Raw genomic sequence first — 13,150 nt, 5'->3', positions numbered from 1 at the left:
ATCAGAGGTGCCCACTCTCCCAGGTACTTGCCCATGCTATCCCACACACCCATAACTCATTACTCTCCAGCCTCAGGGCAGGTCTCTGGGTGATGCTCTTAAACAGTTGTTTAACCTTAAACAAGACCTGGAACACATTCAGCATCACGCTGGTTCTGAGCAACAGAACCGTGCTGGTTTCAACACCTCAAGGATATTCAAAATTCTCAAACGCCACTGGAATGAGCCTGGGGGGGAGGGCAGGTGTGGGAAGATGTCGTTCCATGGGGATGTCCTGCACTGGTTGGGTCCCAGGACAGGCTGGAGATGCAGTTGTTGCTGTTTCCCGCAGATGGCTCTCGCTGGTTGGGGATGTGGGCACCAGGTCAGACTCACGACAGACACTTCTACCGTGTCATGTGCAGCGTTACAAAGTACAGAGACCTGATACCTTAGCCCAGTTCCCACGGCATCAACAGCACCACAGGGAACACACACTGCAAGTGAAGTGTTGCATGATGCAACGTTAAGAGCAAACACACCAACTCGGAGAGCAAATAAATCCACACTGTGACCAGTGACTATTAAGTAGATCTAATGAATGCTTATAACAAATTTGTTCTAACATGTTCTTGTCAGATCTGGTGTTATCTCAGCCTGTCCTGCCCCATGTTGGGCGCCAAAAAGGGTCGTGGCTTGACCCCAGTCAGCAGTTAAATGCCACAAGCAGCTGCTTGTTCACTCCCATTTCCTCTGGGATGGGGAGAATTGGAAAGAAGATTAAGCCTGTGGGTTGAGATAAGAACAGGTTAATGATTGAAATAAAATAAAACATAACAACAACAACAATAAAAATGAAAAGGAAGGCAACAAAAAATAGATAAATAAAGCCCAAGGAAAACAAGTGATAGACAGTGCAACTGCTCAGCACCCACTGACCAATGCCCAGCCAGGCCCCAAGCAGCAATCAGCCACCTCCCCCCAGTTTAGATAGTGAACACGACGTTCTGTGGTGTTGAATATCCCTCTGGCCCTGGCTATGTTCCCTCCTGGCTGCTTGTGCACCTCTTCGTGGGCAGAGCATGGGAAACTGAAAAGTCCTTGAACTGGAGTAAGCACTGCACAGCCACACCTAACACATCAGTGTGTTACCAACATTATTCTCACACTAAATCCAAACCCACAGCACTGTACCAGCTACTAGTGACCTCAAAGCCTGAGGTCAGCTTTGGGCCTCTGATGACAAGAAAGACATTGAGGTGCTGGAGCAAGTCCAGAGAAGGGAATGGAGCTGGGGATGGGTCTAAAGGCTAAGTCCTATGAGGAGTGGCCGAGGGAGCTGGGGAGGCTCAGCCTGGAGAAAAGGAGGCTCAGGGAGAACCTTCTCACTCTCTGCAATTACCTGAAAGGAGGCTATAGCCAGGTGGGGGTTGGTCTCTTCTCCCAGGTAACAAGCAACAAGACAGGAGGAAATGGCCCCAAATGGCTCCAGGGAAGGTTTAGGTTGGATATTAGGGAAAAATTCTTCACCAAAAGCATTGTCAAGCATTGAAACAGGCTGCCTAGGGCAGTGGTGGAGTCATCACCCCTGGAAGTGTTCAAAAAGCATTTGGATATGGCACTTGAGGATTAGTGGTGAACATGGTGGTGATATTGGGTTGATGTTTGGACTTGATGATCTTAGAGGTCTTTTCCAGCCTTAATGACTCTACACATGTATTTTCAGAGCTATCTTAGAAATTCTCTCTTGATCATATTGTCCAGGAGGAAAGGATAAGTGGTGATTGCTCTGCTTCTCTTTTTTCTTTTTTTTTTTTTTTTTGTAGTGTCATTGTAATTAAACCAAGAATGGTGATTTTTAAAATTTTTTTGAGGAGCTCTTCTTACACAATGTGTTCTTGAATACGAAGTGGAACATCTGGTAGACAGCACCCAAAGGCAGTGCAATTCCATTCTCATAACTGATGCAGCTTGGATAAATCTTCATAATGCATTAGTCACTACTGTGTGAATTAAGGTGGAGAGAAATAATGGATGTAGGCATAGAAACAATGAATGTAGACATTGTGTCTGATGCTGTGAATGACAGGAATATCCAGGAGAAGAACTGCCTGATCACATTCTCTGGCAACCTCCTGTGTATAATTATCTTGTACAGTGAGTTGTTGTGTTCTAGCTTCATGTTACTATCCCAGAGGAGGGATTTAGAAGATGCAACTGCAGTGGAACATTCTCTGGCTGTATTTTGCTTCTTTTAATTTTAAATCTTACAGGACCTATTGTTCCCCCAAAGTATTTTACCAATTCCTTTCCTTCCTATAGGGAATTCTTCCTCTGAGCATTTGTAAGCAAATTCTTCACATCATAGGTTTCAGTCAAGCTTTTCTCCTGGTTCCCTTGGTCCGTTGTCACTGAATTTAAGCAGACCACATTGGTGTAATTGAGAGTAGAAGATGGGTTCCTTTAATCTTTCTGCATAAGTAATCTGTTTCTCCAATCAGTTTTGGGGTTTTTTTTTCCCTGCTTGGAATTTCTTCAAATTTGTCAACATCTTCAGGGTAAGGAGGTTCTTCCAGTTCTAATACCACCTGAATTCTTTTTGAAGCACAGAACATGTTTCCACAGGCATGTTATTAATTATGGATATTTCCCTAATTCCACTTCTCTGAATATTGTCCAACAGTTCACATCTGCCTATCCACATCTGGTACAAATAAAAAAAAGGTTTGGTGTTTTTCATATCAAACATGTAATAATGACCATTTTGCTTTTGTTCTTATCTTCAAATGGAAGTTGGTAAATCCTTTTTATATAATCTCTTAAACCTCATAATATTGCACAGGATGAGGCAGGTTTTTTTATGCTTTACTTAGCTATATTTACTTTCTTGCTTCTGGACAACTAGTGATTTGAGGTCTGAGACCTTTGTATCATTTCCCTTTTGAATATTTCCTCCATTTGGAGCTAACATAACCCATAACTAGGATCAACAAAGTTATGCAAAACTTCTTCATAAGAGGGATGAGTTGGAATAAAACCACTCGAGGGCTGCAGAGGCTGTGCTGATGTTTCATGCCTTCCATTTGCTCAATGCAAATGATTCTCAGTGAGCAATGGGAACATTAAGAGGCATTGTAGAGCTAATGGTCAAATTACTTTTTAAGAAGTGTAATTTTCCCTGTTCCTCCTTCCAGCAGAAACGAGTATGTGCTCAGAGCTATCTGAATTGCTAGCTGTGCCAATCTCATAATTGCATTCGTACATACAAGTTTGGAGATTTGAGATAACTATTATAGTCCTGGCTCAGCTTCCCAGTAAAGTATTCCTCTTCTCAGACTGTGGTTTCCTAACACAGGTAGGAACAACCCTGGCTCCCTTTCCCCCATTTAGTTGCTCACCTCAGGTGCTGCCAAAGCATGTTACGGAAATCAATTTTGTTCTTCTTTTTTGCATTAACCATTTTGATGCAGAGGGAGAAATTTCTGTAGTGGCTTCATCTTAGAGAGGAGAATGGACAACAGCAGCTCATCTGAATGACCCTGTCATACTCCCACCTGTGTATTTGAGGCAAAATGTTTTATTTGGGTATGTGCAATGAAATGAGAAGGATGTTTTCAAGCAAAAATTGAGTGTGATATGTATAATACAGAACGATAAATCATAGAAAGATGTTTAGATATGGACACTAATTATAGTGTAAAAAAAGTGGGGAGGGCTGTTGATGTGACCTGAATTTTGCCCCATGAATGCCTCTGTAATGTGTAAGAGGCTTTGCTTTGCAGAGGTTAAATGTAATTCAGAAAGTGTAATTGAAGCCTGACTCCATCAAGGCTTAGCTGTTTGTGCTGGTCCAGAATGACCCTGAGTGAGGCTGAACCTGAGTGGCAGTCAAAGTCAGCTGGCAGACAAGACCACAGCAGGTTATGAAACAGCTCCCAGGGCTCTCGTCCAACTGCTCCTTTGTTAATGGCATAAGAGTCTTTGAAAAGACTCAGAGCCTTAGATACCTGAACTAGCTCACTGAAACCCTTCCAGCCTTGCTGGATGAAGTACATGCTCCTCATGTTTACACCCAGTGTTGTACTCAGGATTGCCTGTTTTGTCAATCAGTGAATCAAAAACATGCCACAAATCCATGTGCACAAAACTTGTGAGGCTCCCAAAACTGAATTAAGGATTCAGTAATTGCCTGTATTAAAATCACCTGGTTCTGGTTTAGTTTCAAAGCACTAGTAATCATTAGGGACTAATAATGAGACATATAATGAGACTTATATAGTGAGGTTTTTAAAGCTGAAACAGTCTATACACCCATAGCACAAGAATCCTTTTTGACTACTTTGTAAAGCACCCACAAATTTGTTCCAGTGTATCCATCTCTTGCTTAACTGGCTCTTGTAACTCCTCCAAACTCAAGCATTGCATGAATACAGAACATATTTAGGCAGTTGTCATGAGTGGTCAATAGGTACTTTGACTTTAACTGTGAGAAAGCAAACCACTTTTATATATTTAAGTACTTAAGAGGATGGCTCATAACCAAACTGTGGTAACATTACAGCTCCCTGGAAGACACAACTTTTAAGTTATGTAATTCTACGTGACATTTATCCAGTTCCACCAGGACACTTTAAATGAGCTGTTAAAATCTCACAGTATTTTTAAGTCTAAAAAAAAAAATGCCTATTGACCTTTTCATGCATGTGACTCCTGTGGAATGCAGATGGTAAATGAAAAATACAGGCCAAAAGTCTTAATCCATGGCCATAATTCCACACAAATCCTTAAGGTAATATTAATGGTTTAACACAGCTACTTACCTAAATGAAAATTATTATATAAACACTGATGAATGGGAACAAATTTGGTTGAGCAAATAAAACCTAGGCAACATACAAACCCAGAAATCCATGTGTTGAGATATCCCTGTGTGTGTCAGTAGTGTATAGCATAGAAACATAGAATCAACCAGGTTGGAAAAGATCTCCAAGATCATCCAGTCCAACTCTACCGTGGTCACTAGACCATGGCACTAAGTGCCACATCCAGTCTCAGCTTGAAAACCTCCAGGGATGGTGAATCCACCACCTCCCTGGGCAGCACATTCCAATGCCTGAGCACTCTCTCTGGAAAAAATAGCTTCCTATATCCAACCTAACCCTCCCTTGGCAGAGCTTGAGTCTGTGCCCTCTTGTCCTGCTGCTGGTTGCCTGGGAGAAGAGACCAACCCCCACCTGACTCCAACCTCCTGTCAGGGAGTTGCAGAGGGTGCTAAGGTCTCCCCTGAGCCTCCTCTTCTCCAGGCTGAACACCCCCAGCTCCCTCAGCCTCTCCTCATGCCACTTGTGCTCCAGTCCCTTCACCAGCCTCGGTGCTCTTCTCTGGACCTGCTCCAGCCCCTCAATGTCCCTCCTGAGCTGAGGGGCCCAGAACTGAGCACAGGATTCAAGGTGTGGTATCACCAGGAGCAGAATCACCTCCCTGGCCCTGCTGACCACACTGGTCCTGCCCCAGGCCAGGATGTTATTGGCCTTCTTGGCCCCCTGAGCACAATGCTGGCTCATGCTCAGCTTCCTGTCAGATACAGCAGTACTAAATATTTTAGGCATTGTGTTTGGGGGCAAACAAGATTTTATGAGCAAAAATAGGGCTGGAAAGAAAGTCTGTTGCAGCCCTAAGTAATGTGATCCTGTATTGGGTGTGCATGGCAAGGGTTGGGTAGTGAGAGCTGCAGGGGTGGAAGCTTCCTCTATGGAGCCAATTCCAGTGGCTTCAAGATAGACTTATGTTCAAGTTATACCTTTATATTAGCTGGTGACCTCAGGGCTTGCTGTTGGTTCACACACCTCTCACCCACTGTTGTGTATGAGTTGGGGTTTGCCAGGCAGAGCTGTGAAGTATCAATAATTAATAAGATCTAACTTAAGAGTCTGAAACAATAACAAATAATGTGCTCACACCTAGAGAGGCAAAATCTGAAACATCCACTAATTTCCATTCTATCTGGGGAGATGTAGGTGTTGAATTTAGACCTTATCGGTGGTCAGCATTCCTCAGTAATTTGCTTTCTTTGCTGGAAGGAAGAAAAAATTGATGAGATGCATGTGCAAAGGAATCTCAGATTTGCTCATAGCAAAGCAATAATCCATCAGAACTGCTGCTGGCTTTGAAGGATAAAGAAACACAGATTTTTCTCTCTGTGCCTGGTGCCCTCATGTGGCTTTGATGTTCAGCTACTTGCAAGTGAATTAAATACATCACTGCATGGCTGATACTTTTGCTGTGTAAAAAGATAGAGAATAGTTTGCCTGTTTATCCTGGTGTGTTATTCTGTGTCTTCTGGAAAGCTGAAACACATTATTTGCTGTATGGATTTTGGTATGTGAACTCCTTGAGTTCTCTAACTTAAACCAAGACCATTTCTCACAGTCCTCACACATTGGCATACATAATTCAGACTTTACTCTGCCAAAGGTTGTTATGGCTAAGAAGATTTGTGCTGGAGTCACTGACTTCTTTAGTGATCCTGTTAAAATGTCACTATGGACCGACTGACACTTTTAAAGAACTAATATAAAGTTACATTTCTGTACTGTACAGGGAGTTAAATTATCAAGGATTACTTCTGTCAGGAAATGGAGTTTAAAATTTACTTTCTTAGCTAACTTAAACTTGCCCCATTTTTCTTCCAGCTACAGCTGCAATATGACAAAGACATTTCTATACTTCATGCTGTAAAATATACATAAGATAAATGTTTCTTTGCACAGCACTTCTGAGTCTGCCATTAGAATATTTCTAAATTATTGACCTAGAAATTCCACTTAAAATGCATCATTTAGCCACAAACACTATGCAAAAAACTGTATATAACATATTCATGACATGTATGTTATAGTAATAAACTCTTGCACAAGCAAGAGGTGAATATCATTGCTGTGGAGGCTCCTGGTGTGGTTTGGAGCAATAGTTTTCTTACATTGTGCTGTCTAAAGGTGTTTGTCAAAGCTTTTCTTTACAGCTGAATCAGAGAGACTTAATAGGTGTGGAAATTTCCCATTAGCTGTAAGAGACTCTACATTTGTAGGAGGCTTTGCAGAACATTGAAACATTTGAAATTTTACCTTGTCCCATTTTTGGATGGGATGGCACAGAATTGAAAATTCTGATTAAAAAGTGGGAAAAAAAGCCCCAACCACTTTCTTGTCATCCATCCTATTAGCAAAGCTGCACAGGAGGGTTGAAGATGAAAATATTGAGTGACTCCTTCAGAAAAAAATCTTTACATAGTTCAATATCATGGCAGTATTGATGGCAGCTCCTCCTCCTCTCTCTTTCCTCTTCTTTTCCTCTTTCTCTTACAAAGTTGTATTTGTTTACTTCTTTGAATTCACACTATCTGAATTCCTTGCAATATTCATTGAAACCTCTCCAGTTTGTCTTGATACTGAACAGAGCAAGATAAAGGGCTAAAGGTGAAGCTCTGTATTGCCAATCTCAGGTCTTGTCAAGTCTGTAAGATATCTGAATACCCAGGAATTGCATAGGACTTGGCACATGTTTTATCTGTGACCTCTTTTGCCACCTTTGTGCACACATAATTTATTTTTCTCAGCCAGTATGTACTAGATTTCTTTGTGTGTATGATCTCTCTAAACTTACCTGTGCATGACTAAAGTAAAAGCAATTCCAAATATCCCATATAGGTTAATCCATTAACCCAAGTGTGAGTCACAATGCAAGAACAGTCAAAGTTTAAGGATTGACTTTGACTCTGATGTAGAAGTGAAATGTTTCTAATGTTCATCAGTTTAATCAAGCAAGTGAATACCCTTGGTCAAGTTGAAATATCTAATTATTTATTCACATAGAAACCAGTAAATTTTAGGGTTTGTAGCACAAAACTTTTTGTTAAAAAAAAGAAAACAATCTATGCCATTTAGCTTGTTTACCCTCAAAAAAAGAGCATCATTGCAGGTAAAATTACATTAAAAATAAAATGTTCCAGGTGACATAGGTTGGAGCACAATGTGACAAATACAAGGAGAAAATCCTTGTCAGAAATTTTACCACAAGGAAATATCAACAGCTAACACCCATATTCTCCACCTAGAAATCAAGAATATTTGGGTAGGTCTTGGCATAAAAGGCACAAAACACAAAGCACAGCATGCCTGTGTCATTTCTCACAAAGAAGCATTGACATTTGTGCAACATGGAAAAAGATCAGCATTTTTCCAGACTCTTCCAACATCACAGATACTTAGGGGACAGATCTTCCCCTTGATGCCAGTGTGTCACTCCCAGGACAGAGGCAGTGACTACAAGAAAAGAGGAGGATATATAACATGTTCATACCCTGCCAGGGAATCTCAGCTTGTACATTGAGGGAGCTGCTGCTGTTGTAGTTAGGAGTAACCAAACACTCTGCAGCCTCAGAATAACACACCCACTGGCAGCCAGCACTTGTGGGAATTTTGGGAGACTGGCAAGAACATTATCAATGCTGGAAACTCCTCAGGAACACAGGGTTACCTCTTGCCTTTAAATGTGTGATTGCAGCTTCAGCTAAGCTTTGCTAAAAATGTTTGAGTCCTTGAAAGAAAGGGCTCTTCCAAAGGGAAGAGGGATGGCTTTGCTGATGTTAAGGTGTTTCAGAAATAGAGATCAAACATCCCTGGCATTTCCTTCAGTCCCCTCACACAAGCCCTGTGCCAGCAGCCTGTCTGCTAAATCTCTATAACCAGCCTGTCCTCATCATCACTGCTGGTGTCATCGTAGTCCACTCGGGTTTGTTTCCTCATCATCTCTAAACCTCTCTTCTTGTATGTCTTAGAAGGTGCTGCAGAGTAACTCCTGAACTCAGGGGATCTCAGAGTAATTGGAGCCTTTCTAAAGGTAGTAGTAGCTGTTCCATGTGGCCTCCCATAGTGCCTGGGCTGCAGGTGAGCTCCGTTCTTGTCTGCACTTCTGTGAAGGTCCAGGAGTTTGTGAGACAACTTTGCCTGCTCTGTGTATTCTCTGCTGGGTAACTTTGCCTTTGTGACTGACTCAGGAAGAGACTCTGATTTTGCTCCAAATAAACATGAGCATCCAGGCTGGGAACTGGGAGTTGAGTTTTCTTTGGGAGGTGAATATGTGTTTTCTTCAGCTGGAGATTTCTCCCTTCCTGAGGTCTGGACCACTGGCTCTGATGTACCAAACACTTGGCTCTCTGACTCTGCCTTCAATATGTTTTCCTGACTTGCTTCTAGATGTAAGGAAAGAGGCCCAGAAGGCTGTGGGTTTGTGCTGTCGAGTTGGTCACTTGTGCCTGTATTTGTAGAAGCAGCAGGACAAGACCCAAACGAAGGTGACACTGAGTGAGTCTGAGGGCTCAGCTGGGACTGCCCCAGCACTGAGTGCTGCAGCACCAGGGGCTGTGTCACCACACAGCAGATTGCCACATCCCTGCTGACTTGCTGCATGGCTGTGCTAACTGTGGAGGAAAAGGAGTGAGCTGTCACAGCTATTCCCAGAGGAGTTGGAATGTTCTGGAAAGAGAAGTTCGTTCTTGTGTGTTCCCTGATTTGCCCAGAAATGTCCTGTAGAAATTAAGAGAGGGGGAGAAAAAAGTTGCATTTCAAATGTTCAATCCAGAGCAATTCCATTCAATTGGTGTAAGTTTAATTGTTCTTTTAGAAAAATCAATTCTAACGTTAGTAAGTTTTCGTTATATTTTAACCCCCCAAAATACTTTTAACAAATTTTTACACGTTTTAAACAAAATCTGTGATACAAAGCTGTCTCCACTTGGACTATCAAACAGCTGAAAATAATTCAGGTTTCAATGAACAATCTATCTTTTTATTTTAATGAAAAGTAATACAGGAATTAAGGTACAATACCTACTTTTTTATCCATTTTGTCTTTTTGTTTAACATGGTTTAGGTTTTCAGTATGGGAAGATATTCCTGAGTTGTTCTTTCCTTCTTTTTTCCTTCTGCAAAGTGGTTTGTCTGAGGTGGAATAAGATGTGTCTTTTTGCTGGTGTAGGTAATTTTCTATTGGAAAGAGGGTGAAGAAACTTTGATTTTTATTCCCCCAGATGGCAGAACTTACTATGTTTGTCATCATATCAGTGCACCAACATCAATTAAATATTCAGAAGCCTTACCTTGCACCTTGGACTGAGGAGAATGGCACTTCTTATGCTTATTAAACTTAGAGGCTTGTGATGAATAGCCCTTTCTCAAAGCATCCAGTGCCCTGTTTGGAAAGCAGTGCCTCTTGCTTAGCCTGTTCATTTTCAGCTGAGCATATCCATGGATGTGCCTCCCTCTGTACCTGCAGTGCCAGTGACATTGAAAGGGTAAAAAATATGGGAGATGTAAAAGCAGCCAGAGCAGAATAATAGCACCTCATCAGGTACAGTTAAATCTAACTACAGTGAACATGTTAGTTTATGTTGACTCATAAAAATCAGGATTTTAGGCAAGAGATCTACAATTATTCTATTACCTTTTTTCCCCTCTGTAGGATTCAGTGAATCCTTGGTTTGCTAAGAGAAAAGGATTCAGGAATAACAGATCTTTCTCCCATATCTGGAATTTTAAAATTACATGCTTCACATGCAACTTGAATCACACAGGAATCACTTGAGGCTGCACAGTTGTTGGCTATTGTCCTTTACACTTCTTACGTGCCCCTTGTTTACCATCACTAATGAACAACGTTTTGGTTCTTTAGAAAACTCATGCTGAATAATTCATCTCTGCTTTGCTTTCCACTCTGGCTGAATCTCTCAGTAACTCTGAATGACTGAGACTAGAGTACATGGGAAGGTCCCATCTCTAAACTGCTAGACCCAGTCACCACACACAGAGCAAGATGTGCATGTAAAAGGACACACTTATTCTGGGGTTTGTGTATTAGAAAATCCCATTTTGTAATGACCAGTTGGGGCAGTTAGCTACTGAGATGCATGGCCTGAGATTTCAGGACCCTGTACTCGATTGAATCCCTGTACCTATAGCCAAATAAATTCTGAGACCAGCAGGAAAAAAACAAAGCAAGACACCACCCAAAAAACAAACCAGAAAAAAAGTCCTAGGAGAATGTCCCTGGGCTGGATGACATAGATCTGAGTCTTCTATTTCTGTTGTTATGATCCTGCAAAATTGCAGTGCTGTTTGCCAAACGAGACACAGTGATTAAGTTACTGACACTGATTTGTCCCCGAGGGAGTCATTCCATCTGATTTTGGTCATGAAATAGAATAAGAGGGATGTATGCACACAATATGTGTTTCTTATTGAAGCAATTCATCAGGCATTCTGCTGCCCCACACTCCTGAAAGATGAGAGGCTGAGTTGTCCACTGATACCAACTCCCATTAAACACAGGGAAGCTGTGCTGACTGGGACAATGTGTCTTTGAGAGTTCTGTGCTCAAATTCTTCCTGCTCTTTATTTAAACCTGATGATCCTTTGAACTACAGATGGTTTTGTTAGTTTCTGTTGAACTTGATATTTATTCTTCTGCATTCTCTTGTGAATACAAGTTCAGGATACAGATCTGCTGAGGACAGAAGGGCCTTGCACACTGCTCTCAGCTGGAACAGGGTTACAAACGGAAGGATTTTGGTTTCCTTCAAATAAAAGTTAACGCTGACAATTTTGACAGATAGGAATAGTTTCTAAAGCATACTGAGACTCCACTGATCAGTCATCATCTTTCTCTGGGATGTGTCTCTTTGGTTTAGTGAAGTCTGTTCCTGACAGTAAACCACATATTGGTATTGTTCAGAGTTTACCTCTGGGGAACTGCTGCAGTGTGAGAATAGAGAGTTATTTTTTTCCTCCAGTTTTGACAAGGTTGAATTTTGGGGATGACTTTTTTATTTTCTGAGGACATTTTGCACCTATTTCAGCAAAATTATGTCTGTCTCTAGGGAAGCTGAAAACCATATTCCTTACCATTTGGGGGTGACTTTAATCTTTTTCTGCTTGTGGCTCCTCTTGAGTTTATTTGTTGAGAGTTTTTCCTTTTTGCAAACTGCTGTTTTCTTCTTCTGCTCTGAAATATTTGTGAAAGCACCACCAGGAGCTGCTGAGCTGAACTGTTGAGAATATTGGAAAATATGAAATACATTACAATTGTGAATTACATTGACTAAGAGATTGGAAATCTATGCTCTTTATAAATAGCACTGAACAGCACAGCAGTTAAATAGCACAACTCCGGAATTTTCCTGGGTTTTTTTATTTGTTTTCTAATCACTTTGTCCATCTGCTATAATGAAATAAAGTTAAAACAACTCACTGCTTTTGCTTTTACAGTGTACAATTTTGGGCCCCTCAGCTCAGGAGGGACATTGAGGGGCTGGAGCAGGTCCAGAGCAGAGCAACGAGGCTGGTGAAGGGACTGGAGCACAAGTGGCATGAGGAGAGGCTGAGGGAGCTGGGGGTGTTCAGCCTGGAGAAGAGGAGGCTCAGGGGAGACCTTAGCACCCTCTGCAACTCCCTGACAGGAGGTTGGAGTCAGGTGGGGGTTGGTCTCTGCTCCCAGGCAACCAGCAGCAGGACAAGAGGGCACAGACTCAAGCTCTGCCAGGGGAGGGTTAGGTTGGATATTAGGAAGAGATTTTTTACAGAGAGAGTGCTCAGGCATTGGAATGTGCTGCCCAGGGAGGTGGTGGATTCACCATCCCTGGAGGTTTTCAAGCTGAGACTGGATGTGGCACTTCGTGCCATGGTCTAGTGACCACGGTAGGGTTGGACTGGATGATCTTGGAGATCATTTCCAACCAGGTTGATTCTATGATTCTATGATTCATATTCTTCTCCCTATATAAAACTTAAGCTTAGTCTTACAGAGCTGTTCTAGGATCTGTACAAATAGACTCATCCATCTTCACTTACCTAAGAAACAAAAGCTTTCAAGGCTTAAACACTTTACAAGGTACTAATGCAATTGGGTTTTGTTGATGTTTCAGTGTACCTAAATGATAAGGGATCTAATACAATGTCTGTCTTGGACTCCACATGTAACTAAGTCTTGGCATTCATGGTCTACTTAAGTCCTGCTCTAAGTCAAATATTATTTTAGAATGAAAACAGTGAAATACATGTGCTGTTACAGAGGAATATGAAATATACCCATGAGGAAAAGAAAACCAAGTCATAGAAAT

General features: G+C 41.7%; 1 protein-coding gene across 1 annotated transcript in view; it reads right to left on the bottom strand.

The window, feature by feature from the left end:
• Positions 1 to 8,708: 8,708 nt before the first annotated feature.
• ZNF831 (zinc finger protein 831) overlaps positions 8,709 to 13,150 on the bottom strand; it is an 8,934-nt gene continuing 4,492 nt past the window's right edge. Inside the window, exons 2-5 of the mRNA XM_009070932.1 lie at positions 11,937 to 12,079; positions 10,136 to 10,305; positions 9,871 to 10,022; positions 8,709 to 9,563 (exon numbers count right to left, since the gene is read on the bottom strand). Coding sequence (XP_009069180.1) covers positions 8,709 to 9,563; positions 9,871 to 10,022; positions 10,136 to 10,305; positions 11,937 to 12,079 — 1,320 coding nt within the window. The remainder of the gene's footprint in view (positions 9,564 to 9,870; positions 10,023 to 10,135; positions 10,306 to 11,936; positions 12,080 to 13,150) is intronic.

The sequence above is a fragment of the Acanthisitta chloris genome, unplaced genomic scaffold, assembly GCF_000695815.1.
Source record: "Acanthisitta chloris isolate BGI_N310 unplaced genomic scaffold, ASM69581v1 scaffold4453, whole genome shotgun sequence".
NCBI lineage: Eukaryota > Metazoa > Chordata > Aves > Passeriformes > Acanthisittidae > Acanthisitta > Acanthisitta chloris.
Note: the sequence above shows the minus strand (reverse complement) of the source record. Positions and strands in the feature narration are given on the sequence as shown.